The 22,224-nt window shown below is 44.0% G+C and overlaps 1 protein-coding gene across 3 annotated transcripts in view; it reads left to right on the plus strand.

The window, feature by feature from the left end:
- The window catches only part of ppp4r3a (protein phosphatase 4 regulatory subunit 3A), a 138,534-nt gene that overhangs the window by 36,451 nt on the left and 79,859 nt on the right, over nt 1-22,224 (plus strand). For all 3 annotated transcript variants that reach the window (XM_043696929.2, XM_043696928.2, XM_043696926.2), the window contains exon 2: nt 5,073-5,128. In XM_043696929.2, coding sequence (XP_043552864.1) covers nt 5,073-5,128 — 56 coding nt within the window. The remainder of the gene's footprint in view (nt 1-5,072; nt 5,129-22,224) is intronic.

Genomic DNA, 22,224 nt, shown 5'->3' on the forward strand with positions numbered 1-22,224 from the left:
CAGAGAGGCAGTAACATCGTGGAAGATTATAACACATTGTTATAAAACCATTTTGAGAGTGTAATCCTCTGCAAATATGTAATGTGCAGCTGCTCAAAACTACCAAATCCAACTAGTTTAAATAATATGCTAGTGATTTTGTAATTATTTAAAATGTAATAATTTATTCTTCTGGACTTCCTGCATTTTGCATTGTAAAGGAAGGGTAGTCCCTTATCCTGTGACTGGTGAACTTTGCTATCCTGATTTCTGTTTACTGTTGAGGCAATACAAGATACAGTGTGATCAGGGCTGACCCTCATCATTTGAAACCATTTTGGTTGCACATACTGGGGGAAGGGAATTGGCTAATGCAGCTTTTGTTATGCAACTCCCCTGATTTGAGAAAAGATGCTGTAGATTAAACTGGATTATGCATAAAATGGTAAGACACATAGAAACGTTATATAAAAAAGGAAAATGATCAACATGGTAGGACATGATAATTTACATTATTGTTATAACTAAGGTGTATGTTATACTTCCAAATTTGGAAAGTTGTATTTTCTCCAGTGTCAATTACTGGTAGCCCAGTAGAAAATATTGCTCAGTCATGCGTGTTGCAATATTTTTTTTCCCAACATTCTGAATTCCTCCAATGTGTTGGGTGGTGCTGGTGCATGTAGATTGGAAGCCTGTGTTCAAACCCTGCTCTAGTTAACCTCTCTGAGCAGTTGGTATCTACCTGGCAGATACAGTCAATACATGCAGGGAAAAAAGCAGTCAAGGTTCTCTACTGATAATCACTTTTCAGCATTCACTGTTGGAATGTGCAAGCATGGATAATAGGAAAGACGGAGAAATACTTTTGTTTTATTCATTCATGGGGCATGGACGTTGTTGGCTGGCCAGCATTTATTGCTGTTTCACTAGTTGCCCTTGAGAAGGTGGTGGTGGTGAGCTACCCTCTTGAACCACTGCAGTCCACTGCTATGAACTGACCCGTAATGCCATGAGGGAGAGATTTCCAGGATTTGACACAGCGACAGTGAAGGAATGGAAATACACTTTGAATTCAGGATCATGAGTGGCTTGGAGGAGAACAGGCAGATGGTGGTGTTCCCATGTACATGCTGCCCTTGTCCCTCTCAGTGGAGGTGGTTGTGGATTTGGAAGGTGCTGCATAATGGTCTTTGGTGAATTTCTGCAGTGCATCTTGTAGATAGTACACACTGCTGCTGCTACTGAGCATTGGTGGTGGAAGGAGTGGATGTTGATGGAAGTGGTGCCAATCAAGTGGACTGCTTTGTCCTAGAACATAGAAGAAGAATACAGCGCAGTACAGGCCCTTTGGCCCTCGATGTTGCGCCGATCCAAGCCCACCTAACCTATACTAACCCACTATCCTCCATATTACTATCCAATGCCCGCTTAAATGCCCATAAAGAGGGAGAGTCCACCACTGCTACTGGCAGGGCATTCCATGAACTTACGACTCGCTGAGTGAAGAACCTACCCCTAACTTCAGTCCTATATCTACCCCCCCTTAATCTACCCTCCTGATTAGTGTCAGACTTCTTGAGTGTTGTTGGGGCTGTGCCCATGCAGGTGACAGGAGTATTCCATCACACTCCTGATTGTGCCTTCAAGGTGATGGACAGGATTTGAATAGTAAGAAGATGAGTTACTCGCTGCAGTATTCCAAGCCTCTGACCTGGTCTTGTAGGCACTGTGTTTATATGGTTTCTGGTCAGTGATAACCCCACAGGTATTGAGAGTTGGGTATTCGGTGATGGTAACACCATTGTATATCAAGGGGTGAGGGTCAGATTCCCTCTTATTGGAGATGGGCATTGCCTGGCATTCGTGTGGTGTGAATGTTACTTGACATTTGTCAGCTTCAGCCTGCATATTGTCCAGATCTTTATTGCATTTGGACATGGACTGCTTCAGTATCTCAGGAGTCATGAATGGTGCTGAACATTGTGCAATCGTTGGTGAACATCCCCATTTCTGACCCCTCAATGGAGGAAAAATCAGTGGTGAAGTGGTAGAAGATGGTTGGACCTAGGGCACTCCTGCAAAGATGTCCTGGAGCTGAGGGGACCAATCTTCAGCATTAACAGTCATGTTCCTATGTATCATGTATCACTCCAGCTAGCAGACAATTTTCCCCCGATATCCATTGATTCCAGTTTTGGTTGGACTCTTTGATGCCAGTCTTGGTTGATGTGAAGGGCTGCCACTGTGATGTCACCTATGATATTCAGCTATTTTTGTCAGTGTTTGAACCAAGGCTGTAATGAGGTCAGGAGCTGAGTGGCCCTGGTGGAACCATTTTGGATATCACTGAACAGGTTATTGCTGAGCAGATACTGTTTGATAGCACTGTTGATGACGCCTTCCATCACCTTACTGATGATTAAAAGTAGGATTGGGTGGTAATTGGCTGAGCAAAACTGAGGACTGCAGATGCTGGAAACCAGAGTCTAGATTAGAGTGGTGCTGGAAAAGCATAGTAGGTCAGGCAGCATCCTAGGAGCAGGAAAATCGACGTTTTGGGCAAAAGCCCTTCATCAGGAATGGAGGCAGGGAGCCTCCAGGGTGAAGAGATAAATGGGGACGCTGGGGAGAAGGTAGCAAAGAGTACAATAGGTGAATGGGGGTGAGGATGGAGGTGATAAGTCAGAGAGGAGGGTGGGGGAAGGTAGCAAAAAGTACAATGGGTGGATGGAGGTGGGGATGAAGGTGATAGGTCAGTGGGGAGGGTGGAGTGGATTGGTGGGAAGGGAGATTGGCAGGTAGGACTAGTCATGAGGACGGTGCTGAGCTGGTGTAACTACGGAAGGTGGACTGTTCTACGTCGGGTGGTGAGGGAGTGGCGGTGGAGGAGTCCTAAGACCTGCATGTCCTCGGCAGAGTGGGAGGGGGAGTTGAAGTGTTGGGCCACGGGGCGGTGGGGTGTCCCGGAGATGTTCCCTAAAGAGCACTGCGAAGAGGCGTCCAGTCTCCCCAATGTAGAGGAGACCGCATTGGGAGCAACGGATTCAATAAATGACATTGGATGTGCAGGTGAAACTTTGGATGTGGAAGGTTCCTTTGGGGCCTTGGATGGAGGTGAGGGAGGAGGTGTGGGCACTGGTTTTGCAATTCCTGCGGTGGCAGGGGAAGGTGGCAGGAGGGGAGGGTGGATTGTTCGGGGGAGTGGACCTGACTGGGTAATCATGGAGAGAACGGTCTTTGCGGAAAGGGGTGGGGAGGGAAATATATCCCTGGTGATGGGGTCTGTTTGGAGGTGGCAGAAATGTCAGCGGATGATGTGGTTAATACGAAGGTTGGTAGGGTGGAAAGTGAGGACCAGGGGGTTCTGTCCTTGTTATGGTTGGAGGGATGGGGTTTGAGGGCAGAGGTGTGGCATATGGATGAGATGCGTCGGAGGGCATTTTTAACCACATGGGAAGGGAAATTGCAATCTCTAAAGAAGGAGGCCATCTGGTGTGTTCTGTGGTGGAACTGGTCCACCTGGGAGCAGATACGGCAGAGGTTTTAGGAATACGGGATGGCATTTTTGCAGGAGGTAGGGTGAGAAGAGGTGTAATCCAGGTAGCTGTGGGAGTTGGTGGGTTTGTAAAAAATGTCAGTGTCAAGTCGGCTGTCATTAATGGAGATGGAAAGGTCCAGGAAGTGGAGGGAGGTGTCAGAGATGGTCCAGGTGAATTTAAGGTCGGAGTGGAATGCGTTGAAGTTGATGAATTGCTCAACATTCTCGTGGGAGCACAAGGTGGCGCCGATGCAGTCATCAATGTAGCGGAGGAAGAGGTGGGGAGTGGTGCTGGTGTAACTACGGAAGATGGACTGCTCTACGTAGCCGACAAAGAGACAAGCCGAGCTGGGGCCCATACGGGTGCCCATGGCTCCCCCTTTGGTCTGGAGGAAGTGGGAGGTTTCGAAGGAAAAATTGTTATGGGCAAGGACCAGTTCAGCTAAATAAATGAGTGTGTCAGTGGAAGGGTACTGTTGGGAATGTCGGGAGAGGAAAAAGCGGAGGACTTAGAGGCCCTGGTCATGGCGGGTGGAGGTGTAGAAGGACTGGATGTCCATGGTGAAGATGAGGCGTTGGGAGCTGGGGAAACGGAAGTCTTGGTGGAGGTGGAGGGTGTGGGTGGTGTCTCGAATGTATGTGGGGAGTTCCTGGACGAGGGGAGGATAGGACAATATCGAGGTAGGTGGAGATGAGTTCGGTGCAGCAGGACCATGCTGAGATAATGGGCCAGCCGGGGTGGTCAGACTTGTGGATCTTGGGTAGGAGGTAGAATTGGGCAGTGCGGGGTTCCTGGACTACGAGTTTGGTAATTGGCTGAGTTGGATTTGTCTTGCGTTTTGTGTTCAGGATGTATCTGGACGATTTTCCACATTGGTAGTATTGGAAGTGTACTGGAAGAGCTTGGCTTGGGGCGCAGCATGTCCTGGAGCACAAGTCTTCATTACTATTGCTGGAATGTTGTCAGGACCCATAGTCTTTACACTATCTATTGCCTCCAACTGTTTCTTGGTATCACATGGAGTGACAGATGGTATCTGTATTACTGGGGATTGCTAGAGGAGGCCGCTATGGAATGTCTACTCAGCACTTTTGGTTGAAGATTGCTGCGAGTATTTCAACCTTAACTTTTGTGCTAATGCGTTAGGCTCTTCCATCATTGAGGATGGGATATTCATGGAGCCGCCTCCTCCAGTAAGTTGTTTAATTGGCCAGAACCATTCACGACTGGATGTAGCAAGAGTGCAGAGTTTTGATATGATTTTTTTGGTTGTGGGATTGCTTAGCTCTATCACTTGTTGCTTATGCTGTTTGGCACGCAAGTAGTCCTGTTTGGTAGCTTCACCAGAAGCAACTGCACAGGTGAATAGCTGCTGGTATTCATTGCATATATCAGAGGTGAAGTTATTCAGTTGGTAAGAGGCTTAATTTAACACCTTTAGAAACATAATCCTCTGCAGCTGACGAAGGCAGTTTTATGCAATTGTTTTAGTCAAGCAGCAAAAAGCACAAATTGCTACCCTGTTTAATGTCTATTTTTTTTCTTTTTTAGGTTCTCTTCTTCTTGAATCCAAAATAAATCCTAATACAGCATATCAAAAACAGCAGGTAAGGACATGGATACATGCAGGTTATAGTTTGACATTGATACAGTCCAATTGATTAACTTTAGCTATCAATCTGATTACACTTCAAATTTAATATTACTTATCCTTGTGTTTACATCCCTTCATTGATTTGTCACTATCTATCTTCTAGCCCATTGAGGTATCTAACTATGTGCAGCCATAATATTCTATATACTGCTTTTGGCAGCTATTGTTTCAAGTACTAGTTAATTACTGAAAAGCACTACTAACAGCGATTATACAAGGCAAAGTAACTTAGTTTCTTGATGTAACTTAAAAAAAAGTCAAGGATTCCGGGTGTCAGTCAAGAAAATACAGTTGAGACCACAACCAGATCAGTGTGATCTTAAGGAATGAAGGACAAAGATAGAACATAGAAGAATACAGCGTAGTACAGGCCCTTCAGCCCTCGATGTTGCGCCGATCCAAGCCCACCTGACCTACACTAGCCCACTATCCTCCATATGCTTATCCAATGCCCGCTTAAATGCCCACAATGAGGGAGAGTCCACCACTGCTACTGGCAGGGCATTCCATGAACTCACGACTCGCTGAGTAAAGAACCTACCCCTAACATCTGTCCTATACCTACCCCCCCTTAATTTAAAGCTATGCCCCCTTGTAATAGCTGACTCCATACGTGGAAAAAGATTCTCACTGTCGACCCTATCTAAACCCCTAATCATCTTGTACACCTCTATCAAGTCACCCCTAAACCTTCTTTTCTCCAATGAAAACAACCCCAAGTGCCTCAGCCTTTCCTCATACGATCTTCCTACCATACCAGGCAACATCCTGGTAAACCTCCTCTGCACCCGTTCCAGTGCCTCCACATCCTTCCTATAGTATGGCGACCAAAACTGCACACAATACTCCAGATGCAGCCGCACCAGAGTCTTATACAACTGCAACATGACCTCAGGACTCCGGAACTCAATTCCTCTACCAATAAAAGCTAGTACGCCATGTGCCTTCTTCACCGCACTATTTACCTGGGTGGCAACTTTCAAAGATCTGTGTACATGGACACCAAGATCCCTCTGCTCATCCACACTACCAAGTATCCGACCATTAGCCCAGTACCCCATCTTTTTGTTACTCTTACCAAAGTGAATCACCTCACACTTAGCTACATTGAACTCCATTTGCCACCTTTCTGCCCAGTTCTGCAGCTTATCTATATCCCGCTGTAACCTGCCACATCCTTCCTCACTGTCTACAACTCCTCCGACTTTCGTATCATCCGCCAACTTGCTCACCCAACCTTCTAACCCCTCCTCCAGGTCATTTATAAAAATGACAAACAGCAATGGTCTCAAAACAGATCCTTGCGGAACACCGCTAGTAACGGCACTCCAAGATGAACCTTTGCTATCAACTACTACCCTCGGTCTTCTTCCAGCCAGCCAGCCAACGCCTAATCCAAACCTCCAACACACCCTCAATACCATACCTCCGTATTTTTTGCAGTAGTCTACCATGGGGATCCTTATCAAACGCCTTACTAAAATCCATATACACCACATCTACCGCTTTCCCCTCGTCCACCTCCTAAGTCCTATGTTCCCATATCTTGTGTTTGTAAGAAGAGGATTAAAAACTGAAAAAATTCCTGGACCTGGCGACCTACGTCCAAATGTTGTCAAAAGATGTTGCTGCATAGGCAATGAACACATTTGTTCTATTGCTTCAAAAACACTGAAGAATGGTTTGAGTGTTAGGAAATATCTCACTTGTTATGATGTAGATAGTGGCCATATGGTTCACCATGTCCACACTGGTGCACTGAGCATCATAGCTGCTTGCCCTTTGCGTGTAACCCTGCAGGTTAAGTGAGCATTATTTAAATAAAAAGAAATGCCTCAGTTGAACTTGCCTTCACAATATATCCAGGCATTGCATTCTAGATCCGAACTACTCGCATTGCATTTACCACTTTTGCAAATTACTTTTTGAATCTATGCCATCTAGATCTTGATTTTTTTTTATGAATCGGAATAGTTTCTCCCTGTCTGTTCTATCCAGACCCCTCCCATCTTTTTTAAAATCATCAATAAATCTTCTCCTTGCCAAGATAAGCAGTCCATATCTCTCTAATTAGTCTTCATGAGTGGGATTTCTTGTCCGTGCAGCCATTCACAGAAACAGAATATGCTGCATGTCTTATGAAAGGGGCAGCACAGTAGCTCAGTGGTTAGCACTGCTACCTTGCAGCGCCAGGGACCCTGGTTTGATTCCACCCTCAGGCAACTGCTTATGTGGAGTTTGCACATTCCCCCTTGCTCTATGTGGGTTTCCACCAGGTGCTCCTGTTGTCCCATTTCCCCTCACAGTCAGAGCAAAACCCTCAGACTGTGTAGTTTTACCTCCTTAATCTTTATTCCAGGCCCTGGAGGATCACCCACATGTACAGGGACATGAGATCACGGTCTTCTCTGGAACAGCAGTTTCTTAGTGAATTATATAGTCATTTTATAGGGAGGAGCATCTAGATAAGGCAACATACATATTGATTGGGTGACCATTGCAATCAGTGAGTGTCAATAGCAAAGATTAAGCCATCTGTATTACACAGTGAATGTTCTTAACCCTAACTGGCTTCACATAGTGAATACTTTTCGCCTTGTTAAACTGACCTTACATATTGAATGCTTCCAATATTGTTAAATGGCTCTACATCATGAATGCTTTTCCACCTTGTTAACCCGTTACCCTTGCCTCCAGCACCCCATTGTTAACTGCAAGTTCTTATCTGATCTGAGTCATGCTCAGCTGAACTCTCTTGTTTCACAAAACTCAGAATTTAACACTTTCCCTGCCTGCTTATACCCTACACACACATTCTCACCCTGATTGCCTCCCACAATCTAAACATATGAGATTAGGTGGATTGGCCATAGTGTTCATGGATGTGCTGGCTAGGTGGATTAGCCGTGGGAAGTGCATGGTTACAGGGGTAGGGTAGGGAATGGACCTGGATGGGATACTCTTCGGAGAATTGGTATGGACTCAATACACTTAATGGCCTGCTTCCTCACTGTGGGCATTCTGTGATTCTGTACAAGATGTGTTAACAAGGTATTTTGAAAATCATAATGGGATTTGGCAGAATGAACATCGCTTTCAGACATTGTTATATCTGACAAATTCGTTGAAGTTTTTAAAATAATGTAATTAACAGGATTAAATAGCATATCTAGGCTTTGTCAAAGTGCTTCATAAAAGGTTATAGCACAGCATTCATGAGATTTGACTAGAGTATCGGTTCACAAAACAACATGAGCTATGATTCTCTAATGGGACATTTTCAAATTGACAAGCTGTAACGACTGGGTGCCACAAGGTTCAGTATTGTGGCTTTAACTACTTACAACTTGTAATCACTTGAGTAAATGCATTGTGAGTTAAGTTTTAAGTTTCTTAAGTTTTATTGTACAAGTTAAGTGGGACAATATTTGAAACATGAAGTTGTACTGAGAAATGAGCAGGTTAAGTGAGTGGGCAATAAACTGGCGGATTGAGTATGAAGTGGCGAAATATGTGGTTATGCACATTTGTAGGAAGAATAGAATTTTTTTTAAAAGCATTGAGAAATTTTAAATTTGTCCTTTGGTGAGGTTTAGGTATCCTTGTCCAAGAAAAAGCAGAAATGTAATATTGCAGGTATAGCAAGTGTTTAGAAAGATAAATTGTATGTTGGCTGTTTGCAAGGAACTGGAGTATGTGTTAAGGGAATTATTGCTACACTAATACATGGTATGAATGAAAGCAAACCTGGAGTCCTTTAATATTTTGATCTCCTTTTCTAAACAAACATATAATTGAATTGGAGATGGTATAGGTCAAGAGGTCAGGGGATTAATTACAGGAATGACAGAGTTATTCATTGTGCCAATATTGGAATTTAGAAGAATAAAATAGTTAATTCTTTTATAATAGTTATGTTATTGTGCAACTCCATGTTATAGAAAAATTGCACTTTAGAATCAGTGCTTAGTGTTGGCGATGTAACTGCATTATAGCCAACACAAGTTTTAAAATTTTGCACTTTAGAAACATGTCCCCAGTTCATCAATTCCGTTACAGCAAATTTACGTCGATGAAACAAGCGTTATTGCAGGACGACCTGTATAATTTTACTGTATTCATGGACTTCACAGGGTAGATGCAAAGAAGCTTCCTTGGCTGGAGAATTTTGAATCAGAGGCCATGATAATGGATAGCTCAGTTAAGGCTGACATGATAAATTTCTTCACGAAAATTAAGACCATAAGACATAAAAGCAGAAGTAGGCCATTCACTCCATCAGGTCTGTCTGCTATGCAGTGAGAACATGGTGTCTCTGGCTCCTATAGCTGTGGAAAATGTGTACACATTCAGCTTCTGAAGGAGCATGTTTCAGCACTGAAGAAAGAACTAGATTACCTCGGGCTCATTCAAGAGAATGAGAATTTTCTGGACAGGACCTGCAGCGAGGTCATTACACCGAGCATACCAGAAGAGAGAAGGGAGATGACAACGAGGAAGGAAGAGATGATTCAAGTACAAGAGACCCCGGGGGAAGTACCTTTCGTGAACAGATTGACTCTTTTGGAAACTTTGAGGAGAAAGTGAGGTCTGCAGATGCTGGAGATCAGAGCTGAAAATGTGTTGCTGGAAAAGCGCAGCAGGTCAGGCAGCATCCAGGGAACAGGAGAATTGACGTTTCGGGCATAAGCCCTTCTTCAGGAATGAGAAAAGTTTGTCCAGCAGGCTAAGATAAAAGGTAGGGAGGAGGGACTTGGGGGAGGGGTGTCGGAAATGTGATGGGTGGAAAGAGGTCAAGGTGAGGGTGATAGGCCAGAGTGGGGGTGGGGCGGAGAGGTCAGGAAGAAGATTGCAGGTTAGGAAGGCGATGCTGAATTCGATGGATTTGACTGAGACAAGGTGGGGGGAGGAGAAATGAGGAAACTGGTGAAATCCGAGTTCATCCCTTGTGATTGGAGGGTTCCTCGACGGAAGATGAGGCGCTCTTCCTCCAGCCGTCGTTTTGTTGTGGTCTGGCGATGGAGGAGTCCAACGACCTGCATATTCTGGCGATGGAGGAGTCCAAAGACCTGCATATTCTGGCGATGGAGGAGTCCAAAGGCCGGAGACAGGCCAACTACTTGCGGAGCGTTTCAGAGAACACCTCTGGGACACCTGGACCAACCAACCCAACCACCCTGTGGCTCAACACTTCAACTCCCCCTCCCACTCCACCAAGGATATGCAGGTCTTTGGACTCCTCCATCGCCAGACCACAACAAAACGACGGCTGGAGGAAGAGCGCCTCATCTTCCGCCTAGGAACCCTCCAACCACAAAGGATGAACTCGGATTTCACCAGTTTCCTCATTCCCCCTCCCCCCACCTTGTCTCAGTCAAATCCATCGAATTCAGCACCGCCTTCCTAACCTGCAATCTTCTTCCTGACCTCTCCGCCCCCACCTCAGTCTGACCTATCACCCTCACCTTGACCTCTTTCCACCTATCACATTTCCGACACCCCTCCCCCAAGTCCCTCCTCCCTACCTTTTATCTTAGCCTGCTGGACAAACTTTCCTCATTCCTGAAGAAGGGCGTATGCCCGAAACGTCGATTCTCCTGTTCCCTGGATGCTGCCTGACCTGCTGCGCTTTTCCAGCAACACATTTTCAGCTCTTTTGGAAACTGTTGAGACAGATGACGCTGCCAGTCAGAGAGATGGACAGGTCTGCCAATCAAAAATTGGTGTGGAGGCAGAGCCAAGGAGTCAGACATCATGCAGAGCCGTGGTAATAGGGGACTCCATAGTGAGAGGGACTGAAAGCGATTTCTGTGGCAACAGGCGGGATTTGAGGATGGTGTGTTGCCTTCATGGTGCCAGAATCCAGGACCTCACCGACAAAGTGTAGGGAATCCTCAAGGGCGAAGGTGAAGAGCCAGAGGTGGTGGTGCATGTCGGCATAAATGACGTCGGGAAGAAGAAGAGGGCCATTCTGCAGCGGGACTTCAGATAACTCGGAAAAAGGCTGAAAAGCAGGACTTCCAGGGTGTTTATCTTCGGTTTGCTTCCAGTTCCTCGGGCTGGAGGGGGCAGGAACAGGGAGAGAATGGATTTGAAAATGTGGCTGAGTAACTGGTACAGGAAACAAGGATTTAAATTCTTGGATCACTGGGGTATGTTTTGCGGAAAGGATACATTATACAAGAGGGATGGGTTGCACCTTAATAGGTGGGGGACCAGCATTCTGGCAGGCAGGTTTACCACTGCAACACAGGTGTGTTTAAACTAAGTAGTGGGAGGGGAGGGGACAAACTGAAAATTCAAGAAGGAAGTTAAAGGGAAAGTGAGAATGAGACAAGTTAAGAAAGGCAACAGAATCAATGGAGCAGAAAGGATAGGTATATGGAGGATAGTGGGCTAGTATAGGTTAGGTGGGCTTGGATCGGCGCAACATCGAGGGCCAAAGGGCTTGTACTGCGCTGTATTCTTCTATGTTCTAAAACTCAGGAAGGTATCATACAGTATGGTCAAGTGAAATAGGGAGTGATAGGAAGGGTGAGGGGAGTAACAAATTAAAAATATTATACATAAATGCACGAAGCATAAGAAAAACAGTGGATGAGCTTGAGGCTCAGTTGGAAATTGACAGGTACAATGTTGTGGGGTTAACTGCGACGTGGCTTCAAGTGGGCATGGCCTGGGAAATGAATATTCAAGGCTATACGTGCTATTCAAAGGGCAGACTGACTGACGGAGGGGGTGGGGTGGTCTTGGTGGTGAGGAATGATATTCAGTCCCTTGCGAGGAGAGAACATAGAATCACGAGATGTATAGTCAGTATGGATATAGCTGAGAAATTCTAAGGGTAGAACAGGCCTCCAAACAGTAGGCTGGATGTAAGATATAAGTTGAATAAAGAGTTGAAAGTGGCCTGTCACAAAGGTATTACTACAGTTGTTATGGGAGGTTTCAACATGCAGGTAGACTGGGAGAATCAGGATGGTACTGGACCCCAAGAAAGGGAGTTTGTGGAATGCCTCCGAGATGGATTCTTAGAACAGCTTGTACTGGAACCTACCAGGGAGAAGGCAATTCTGGATCTGATGTTGTGCAATGAACTGGATTTGATCAGGGACCTCTAAGTAAAGAAGCCATTAGGAGGGAGTGGCCATAATATGAGAAGTTTTAATCTGCACTTTTGAGAGGGAGAAGGGAGAATCTGAAGTGTCAGTATTGCAGTTGAACAAAGGGAACTATGGAGCGATGAGGGAGGAGCTGGCAAATGTTCAGTGGTTCAATACCCTAGCAGGGATGGCACTAGCACAACAATGGGAGGTATTTCTGGATTATAATGCAGAAGGTGCAGGATCAGTTCATTCTAAAGAGGAAGAAAGATCCTAAGGAGAGGCAGGGTGGCCATGGCTGAGAGGGAAGTTAAGGACTATATAAAGATAAAAGAGAAGTGCAACATAGCAAAGATGAGCGGGAAGCCGGAGGACTGGGAAACTTTTAAAGAGCAACAGAGGATAACTACAAAGGCAGTACGCGGAAAAATAATGAGATATGAAGGCAAACTGGGCAGAAATATAAACGAGGATAGTAAAAACATTTTTTAGGTATGTGAAAAGAAAAAAAATGGTTAAGACTAAAATTGAGCCCTTGAAGACAGAACCGGGTGAATTTATTACGGGGAATAAGAAAATGGCAGAAGAGTTGAATAGGCACTTTGCTTGTGACTTCTCCAGTGAAGACAGATCCAATCTCCCAGTGGCTGAAGGACCTAAGATAATGGAAGAACCGAAGGGAATTTATATTAGGCAGGAAATGGTGTTGGATAGACTATTAGGTCTGAAGGTTAATAAATCGCCGGGACCTGATGATCTGCATCCCAGGATACTTAAGGAGGTGGCTCTAGAAATCGTGGACGCATTAGTAATCATTTTCCAATGTTCCTTAGATTCAGGATCAGTTCCTGCGGATTGGCGGGTGGCTAATGTTGTCCCACTTTTCAAGAAAGGGCGGAGAGAGAAAACAGGGAATTATAGTCCAGTTAGCCTGACGCCAATTGTGGGAAAGATGACGGAGTCAATTATAAAAGATGAAATTATGACTCACTCGGATAGCAGTAACAGGATAGGTCAGAGTCCGCGTGGATTTACGATGGGGAAATTGTGCTTGACTAATCTTCTGGAATGTTTTGAGGGTGTAACTATGAAAATGGACAAGGGAGAACCAGTGGATGTAGTGTACCTGGACTTTCAGAAAGCCTTTGATAAAATCACACATAGGAGATTCGTGAGCAAAATTGGGGCACATGGTATTGGGGGCAAAATACTACTTGAATTGAAAATTGGCTGGCTGACGGGAAGCAAAGAGTAGTGATAAATGAGTCCTTTTCTGAATGGCAGGTGGGGTACTACAAGGGTTGGTGCTGGGACTGCAGCTGTTTGCAATATACATTATTGATATAGATGAATATATAAAAGTAATATTGGCAATTTGCTGGTGAGACAAAGCTGGGTGGCAGGGTGAATTGCGAGGAGAATGTTATGAGAATACAGGTGACTTGGACAGGCTAGGTGAATGGACGGATGCATGGCCGATGCAGTTTAATGTGGATAAATGTGTGGTTATCCACTTTGGTGGCAAGAACAGGAAGGCAGATTACCATCTAACTGGAGTCAAGTTAGATAAAGGGGAAGTACAACGAGATCTAGGTGTTCTTGTACATCAGACAATGAAAGCAAGCATGTAGGTACATCAGGTAGTGAAGAGAGCTTAATGGCATGCTGGCCTTCATACCAAGAGAAATTGAGTATAGGAGCAAAGAGGGCCTTCTGCAGTTGTACAGGGTCCTGGTGAGACAGCACCTGTAATATCGTGTGCAGTTTTGGTCTCCAACTTTGAGGAAGAACATTCTGGCTATTGAGGGAGTGCAGTGTAGGTTCACGAGGTCAATTCCCAGAATGGCGGGACTATCATATGTCGAAAGATTGGAGCGACTGGGCTTCAATTCACTTGAATTTAAAAGGAAGAGAGGGGATCTGATTGAGACGTGTAAGATTAAAGGATTGGACACTCTGGAGGCAGGTGTTTCAGCTGATGGGTGAGTCCAGAATGAGAGGACACAGTTTTAAAAATAAGGTGTAGACCATTTAGAACAGAGTTGAGGAGAAGCCTTTGATAAGGTTCCACATGGTAGGCTGTTGGAGAAAATGCAGAGGCATGGGATTGAGGGTGATTTAGCAGTTTGGATTAGAAACTGGCGTTCTGAAAGAAAGCAGTGAGAGGTGGTTGATGGAAAGTATTCAGCCTGGAGACCTGTTACTAGTGGTGTGACACAAGGATCTGTTTTGGGACCACTGCTGTCATTTGCTGTTTGTCACTTTGGGAAGAATAACAGGAAGGCAGAATACTGGGTCAATGGAAAGATTCTTGGTAGTGTGGATGTACAGAGGGATCTTGAAGTCCATAGACATAGATCCCTGAAAGTTACCACCCAGGTTGATCGTGCTGTTAAGAAGGCATACGGTATGTTAGGTTTCATTGTTAGAGGGATTGAGTTCCAGAGACGCAATGTTATGCTGCAAATATACAAAACGCTAGTGCGGCCACACTTGGAATATTGTGTACAGTTCTGGTCGCCATATTTAGGGAAGATGTGGAAGCATTGGAAAAGGTGCAGAGGAGATTTACCAGGATGTTGCCTGGTCTGGAGGGAAGGTTTTATGAGGAAAGGCTGAGAGACTTTGGTCTGTTCTCATTGGAATGAAGAAGGCTAAGAGTGGATTTGGTAGATACATACAAGATGATCAGAGAATTAGTTAGAGTGGACAGTGAGAGTCTTTATCCTAAGATGCTGACATCAGTTTGTACGAGGGGGCATAACTACAAATTGAGGGGTGATAGATTTAAGGCAGATGTCAGAGGCAGGTTCTTTATGCAGAGTGTGGTAAGGGCATGGAATGCCCTACCTGCCAATGTAGTTTACTCACCCACATTAAGGAGATTTAAACAATCCTTGGATAAGCACATGGATGATGATGAGATAGTGTAGGGGGATGAGCTTAGAATAATTCACAGGTCGGCGCAACATTGAGGGCCAAAGGGCCTGTTCTGCGCTGTATTGTTCTATGTTCTAAACGTCTTCACCCAGAGAGTAGTGGATATATGGAATGCTCTGCCCGAGAAGGCAGTGGAGGCCAAGTCTCTGAATACTTTCAAGAAAGAGATGGATAGAGCTCTTTGTGCAATCAAGGGTTATGGGGATAAGGCAGGAACAGGATACTGATTGTGGATGATCAGCCATGATCATAATGAATGGTGGTCCTGGCTCGAAGGGCTGAATGGCCTACTCTTGCACCAATTGTCGATTATAACATGGCTAATCTGATCATCCTCAATTCCACTTTTCTGCCTTTATCCCCAAAACCATTAATTCCCCTAATGATAAAAATCTCAGTCAACCTTGAAAATACTGAATGGCCTATCCTTTAAAGCCATCTGGTAAAGAATCCCACAAATGTACAGCCCTTAGAGGAAATTCCTTCTCCACTCTCTCTTAAATGTGCAACTGCTTATTCTGAGAATCAGTCCTCTGTTCCTAAGCTCTTCCACAAGGGGAAACAATCTTTCTGCAAATGTCCTATGAATTTTGTATGTTTCAATTAGATAGTCTCTTGTTTTATATTCCACAAGCACATGCCCAATCTATTTAACCTCTGCTTATTAAACAGTCCCTCCATATCTAGTATCAGCCTTCAGTGAGCCTCCTCTGGAAGGCCTAAAATGCCAGTCTCTCTTCTATTTGATCAGGGGCCCATAATTGTTCACAGCATTCTAACTGTGGTCTGACCAGTGCCTTGTATGGTTTTGGCAAAGCTCACCTACTTTTATGCTTCATTCCCTTTGAAACAAAGGCCAACATTCCATTTGCCTTCCATATTTCTCGCTGAACTTGGGTGCTAGCGTTTTGTGATTCTGTGAATCTTTACTCCAGCGGGTCATTGATGCTCAGTCTTTAAGTGTCCTCAGGATGAATAGGTATAAAAGTATAAGAATGTCTCTTCTGTCAAGTCACTTTCTGAAACTTGCCTGTTTGATCAGGATTCTGGCGAAGTGCCTTAAAAGCTCTCGATGGTTTGTGTCACATTTTGTCTGAAAAAGGTCCAGTGCAGTGCCTTAGAATGTTTTAAAAGCACGATATAAACCCTACTGTTGGATCTAAAGTTCATTTGTTGCAAATCTTTGGATGAAAAAACTTGACCATTGTGCACTCCTATACACTATAGGAAGAAACTGGCTTTTTTATTCACACTTGAGTTGTGGGCATAACTGCCAGTCCAAAATTTCTTGCTCATCCTTCGTTGTGCTTGGAGGTGACGGTGAGCTGCTTTCTTGAGCTGCTACAGTTCATGTGCTATAGGTAGACCCACAATGCCAATAGGGAGGGAATTCCAACAATTTTGACCCAATAACACTGAAGCAATGTCAATATATTTCTAAGTCTGGAAGGTAAGTGACATGGGAGAGAACATAGTGCAGTTCCCAAGTCTGTGCTCCCCCTGCCCTTCCAGATGGAGGTGGTTGTGGATTAGTAAGTTGTGCTCTAAGGATATTTGTGAATTTAGGTCCATCCTGTAGATGGTACATATTGTCGCTATTGAATGTTCAGGTTGAAGGTGTTTGTAGATGTGGTGTCAATAAAGCCAGCTGCTCTTGAATGGTGTCATGCTTTTACAGTGTTGTTAGAACTGCACTCATCCAAGCAAGTGAGAAGTAATCCATCACACTTCTAACTTGTGCCTTTTAGATAGTGGACAGGCTTCGGAGAGTAAGGAGGTGAGTTAATGATGTGAATAATGTTTATTGTCATTGAATGAGGAGGAGTGATGGTTAGATTGCTTTTGTTGAAAATGGTTATTGCCTAGCTTTTGTGTCGTTCAAATGTTACTTGCCACTTGTCAACCCAAACTTGGATATAGTCTGTTCTACCATCTGAGGAGTCCCATATGATGCTGAATGTTGTGAAATCAGCAGCAAACATCCCCATTTTTGACCTAATGTTGGAGGGAAAGTCATTGATGAATCAACAAAGGTGTGCATTGACACTAAACTGGTTGGTATAAAAATAATTACTCCAAGGAGTTCCTGCAGAGATGACCTGGAACTGCAATGATCAATAAAAACAACTCTCTTCCTTTGTGCAAGGTATGACTCCAACCTGCAGCAAGTCTTTCCTCCAATTCCCATGAACTTCAGGCTTCTTGATGCCATACTCAGTCAGAATGCAGCCATGATGTCGAGGGCAGTCACTCACCTTACCTCTTGAATTCAGTTCTCCTGTCCATGTTTGAACCAAGGCTGTAAGATCATGAGCTGAGTGATCTAGCAGAACCTAAATTGAGTCATCGCTGAGCAGGTGCTGATTTATAGCACTGCTGATTACACCTTCCAAGATGATTGAGAGTAAACTGCTGGGACAGTAATTTGTTGGGTTAGATTTGTCATTTGTCTTTGTTTATCATTGTCAGGTAGATGCCAGTACTGGAACATCTTGGCTCTGAGTATGGAAAGTTCAGGGGCACAAGTCTTCAGTAATATTACCAGGGTGTTTTCAGGGCCAGTAACCTTTGTGTTATCTAATGCCTCCAAAGACTACTTATTCATGGAGTGAATTGAATTGGCTGAAGACTCCCCTCTGCTTGATGTTATCTCAGAGGATAGTGATTGAAATTAGGAGATTCCAGACCATCAGCCATTCAGACATCAGGTGAAACTTCGAACCTAATGTTTAATTGTGAACATCGCACAGATAACAAATAACAGTGATCAATCTACAGACATTGGATGTAAAATCTGCACTTAAAGTTAGGTTTGAATAGAGACTCAGACTCTAGTGCAATTGGAGTGGGAGGGAGAACTTCCAGTTGTTGTGGTCCACGTTGGCACTAACAATATAGGCAAGGTTAAGGAGGAGGATCTGTTTGGGGATTATCAAGGCACGAGGAAGGAAATTGAAGAATAGGTCCTCGAGGGTCATAATCTCTGGATTACTGCCCGAGCCAATGCTAATTGGCATAGGGAGAAGAAAATTAGTGAAGTAAACACATAGCTAAGAGATTGGTGTGGGAAAGAGGGATTCGATTTTATGGAAGGGGTGGGGTGGATCTGGACCGATGGTTCAGATGGAGACCATCCCAATCTGGAACCAGTGTTCTAGCGAAGAGGATACATAGGGTGGTCACCAGGACTTTAAACTTGAATTGGGAGGAAGGGAAAAGGAAAGTGGCAGGGAATATGGAGTCAAGTAGAAAGATAAGCAGCAGGTTAGCAAGTGTGCAGGGTATAAGTTCAAGGCAGACTAGGAATAAAGCAAGAAAGAAGGATAACTTAGGACATATTAAGAGAGATATTGGAAATCATGAGGATAAGAAAATTAGCATTAAGATGCTTTATCTGAATGCTCGTAGTCTTCGTAACAAAGTAGATGAATTAATGGCACAAATCATTGTGAATGATTATGATGTGGTAGGCAAGACAGAGACATGGTTGCAGGGGGTTCAGGACTGGCATTTGAACATCCAAGAATTTACAACTTATCAAAAAGATGGAGGTGGGCAGAGAGGGGGCAGGGGTTGCCTTGTTAGTTAAGAATGAAATTAAATCTATGGCATTGAATGACATAGGGTCAGATAATGTGGAGTCTGTGTGGGTGGAGTTCAAGAACCACAAAGGCAAAAAAACCATAATGGGAGTTTTGTACAGATCCTCAAACTGTGGTCAGGACAAGGGGCACAAAATGTACCAGGAAATAGATAGGGCAAGTCAGAAAGGCAAGGTCTTTCAGTGATCGTGTGGGACTTGAATATGCAGGTAGACTGGGTGAATAATGTTGTCGATGAATCCAAAAAAAGGGAATTCATGGAATGCTTACAGGATGCCTTTTTGGAACAGCTTGTGATGAAGCCCACAAGGGAGCAGGCTATTCTGGATTTAGTGCTATGTAATGAGCCAGACTTTATAAAAGATCTTAAAGTAAGGGAACACTTAGGAAGCAGTGATTATAATATGGTAGAGTTCACTCTGCAGTTTGAAAGAGAGAAGGCAAAATTGCATGTAATGGTGTTACAGTTAAATAAAAGTAATTACAGGGGCATGAGAGAGGAACTGGTGAAAATCGACTGGAAGCAGAGCCTAGCAGAGAAGACTGTAGAGCAACAATGGCAGGAGTTTCTGGGTGTAATTGAGGACACAGTACAAAGGTTCATCCCAAAGAAAAAAAAGATTATCCGGAGGGGCATTAGACAGCCATGGCTGACAAAGAAAGTCAGGAAATGTATCAAAGAAAAAGAGAGAGCCGATAAAGTGGCCAAGAGCACTGGGAATCAGAAGATTGGGAAGACTACAAAAACAAACAGAGGATAAGAAAGGAGAGGATCAAGTATGAAGGTAAAAACAATGACTGCAGATGCTGGAAACCAGATTTTGGATTAGTGGTGCTGGAAGAGCACAGCAGTTCAGGCAGCATCCGAGGAGCAGTAAAATCGACGTTTCGGGCAAAAGCAGATGAAGGGCTTTTGCCCGAATCGTCGATTTTACTGCTCCTTGGATGCTGCCTGAACTGCTGTGCTCTTCCAGCACCACTAATCCAAAATCAAGTATGAAGGTAGGCTGGCCAGTAATATTAGAAATGATAGTAAAAGTTTATTTCAATACATAAGAAAGAAACAGGCAAAAGTAGACTTTGGACCGCTCCAAATTGATGCAGGAAGGCTAGTGCCGGGAGATAAGGAAAAAGCTGAAGAACTTAAGTACTGTACTTTGCATGAGTCTTCTCTATGTAAGACATGAGTAATATCCCACCAATTTAAGGAGAGTCGGGGGCAAAGTTGAGTATGGTAGCCATTACAAAAGAGAGAGAGCTGGAAAAGCTAAAAGGTCTAAAGATTGATAAATACCCTGTCACCACGGGCTACATCCTAGAGTTCTGAGGGAGGTGGCTGAGGAAATAGTAAAGGCTTTGGTTGTGATCTTTCAAAAGCCACTGGAGTCGGGGAAAGTCTCAGATGATTGGAAAATCACTGTTGTAATCTCCTTGTGCAAAAAAAGGATCAAGACAAGATGGAAAATTATAGAGTGATTAGCCTAACCTCAGTTATTGGTAAAATTCTAGAATCCATCGTTAAGGATGAAATTTCTAAATTCTTGGAAGTGTAAGGTTGGATTCGAACAAGTCAGCATGGATTTAGTAAAAGGAGATCGTGCCTGACAAACCTGTTAGAATTCTTTGAAGAGGTAACAAGTAGGTTAGACCAGGGAAACCCATTGGGTGTTATCTATCTTGACTTCCAAAAGGCCTTTGATAAGGTGCCTCACGGGAGCCTGCTGAGTAAGGTGTGGGCCCTTGGTATATAAGGTGAGCTACTGGCATAGATTGAAGATTGGCTCTCTGACAGAAGGCAAAGAGTTGGATAAAAGGTTCTTTTTCAGAATGGCAGCCGGTGATAAGTGGTGTCCCGCAGAGTTCAGTGTTGGGGCCGCAGCTGTTCACTTTATATATTAATGATCTGGATAAGGGACTGGGGGCATTCTGGTGAAGTTTGCCAATGATACAAAGTTAGGTGGACAGGCAGGTAGTACTGAGGAGGTGGGGAGGCTGCACAAAGATGTAGACAGTTTAGGAGAGTGTTCCAGGAAATAACTGCTGAAATTCAACGTGAACAAATGCAAGGTCTTGCACTTTAGCAAAAAAGAATACAGGCACGGTCTAATTTCTAAACGGTGAGAAAATTCATAAAACCAAAGTACAAAGTGATCTGGGAGTGCTCGTCCATGATTCTCTTGGTCAAGGTTAACCTGCAGGTTGAGTCCTTGTTTAAGAAAGCAAATATAATGTTGTCATTTATCTCAAGAGGTTGGAATATAAAAACAGTGATGTGCTACTGAGATTTTATAAAGCTCTGTTTAGGCCCCATTTAGAAAACTGTGTCCAGTTTTGGGCCCCACACCTCAGGAAGGACATACCAGCACTGGAGAGTGTCCAGCGGAGATTCACACGGATGATCCCTGGAATGGGAGCCTAACATATGATGAGCAGCTAGGCATCCTGGGATTGTATTCACTAGAGTTCAGAAGGTTGAGGGGAGATCTGATAGAAACTTAAAAGATAATGCATGGCTTAGCATGGTGGACGCTGGGAATTTGTTTCCATTAGGCGGGGAGACTAGGACCTGTGGGCACGGCCTTAGAATTAGATGGGTCAATTTAGAACAGAAATGAGGAGACAATTCTTCACCCAGAGAGTGGTGGTCCTGTGGAATTCATTGCCATGGAACGCAGTGGAGTCTGGGTTGTCAGATGTTTTCAAGGCAGAGATTGACAAATTCTTGATCTCACAAGGAATTAAGGGATACAGGGAGAGTGCAGGTAAGTGGGGCTGAAATACCCATCAGCCGTGATTAAATGACGGACTGAACCTGAATGGCCGAATGGCCTTACTTCCACTCTTATATCTTATGGTCTTAATTGCAATTATCAATTAAATATAATTTAATGTGATTGTGCATAATATTTAATTAGGAACAGTAATGTATTTATGCTGTTGAACTCGAAGTATAAAGGATGTAGTTCACACCCTACCACAACAATGGTGAAACTGAAAACATTTTGTCGAATCTGTATGATTACACAAAGTAAGGTGTGAAGGAACATAAATGCTGTTGGTTTATTGTTGAAGTCTAGCTGGTATTCTGCGCTCAGGTCCTTCAGCCAAGAAACCCCTTCCCGTATTATATGCTGCATGTTGATTCTCAATGTTTATTGAGTATCTTAGCAACTCAGTTTAAAAAGATATTTGCCAGTGCACTGAATGGCGTTTTGCTTACATTTTCCCACATGTATCCCCACTCCTCATCATCACCAATAAAAATGAAGTGCTTTTAGTCAGTGGCTTGATTAATGATTGTTGCATTGCCAGATTTTTCAAACGTGAAATGTCGTTTTGATTTTTGTTTAAGTACTGGTTTTGAGTTTTTAATCACCATGCAGCACAAGTGTATTTTTTTCTGT

The sequence above is a fragment of the Chiloscyllium plagiosum genome, unplaced genomic scaffold, assembly GCF_037043375.1.
Source record: "Chiloscyllium plagiosum isolate Xiang-an unplaced genomic scaffold, Cpla_swu_hap1 HiC_scaffold_8, whole genome shotgun sequence".
Classification (NCBI taxonomy): Eukaryota; Metazoa; Chordata; class Chondrichthyes; order Orectolobiformes; family Hemiscylliidae; genus Chiloscyllium; species Chiloscyllium plagiosum.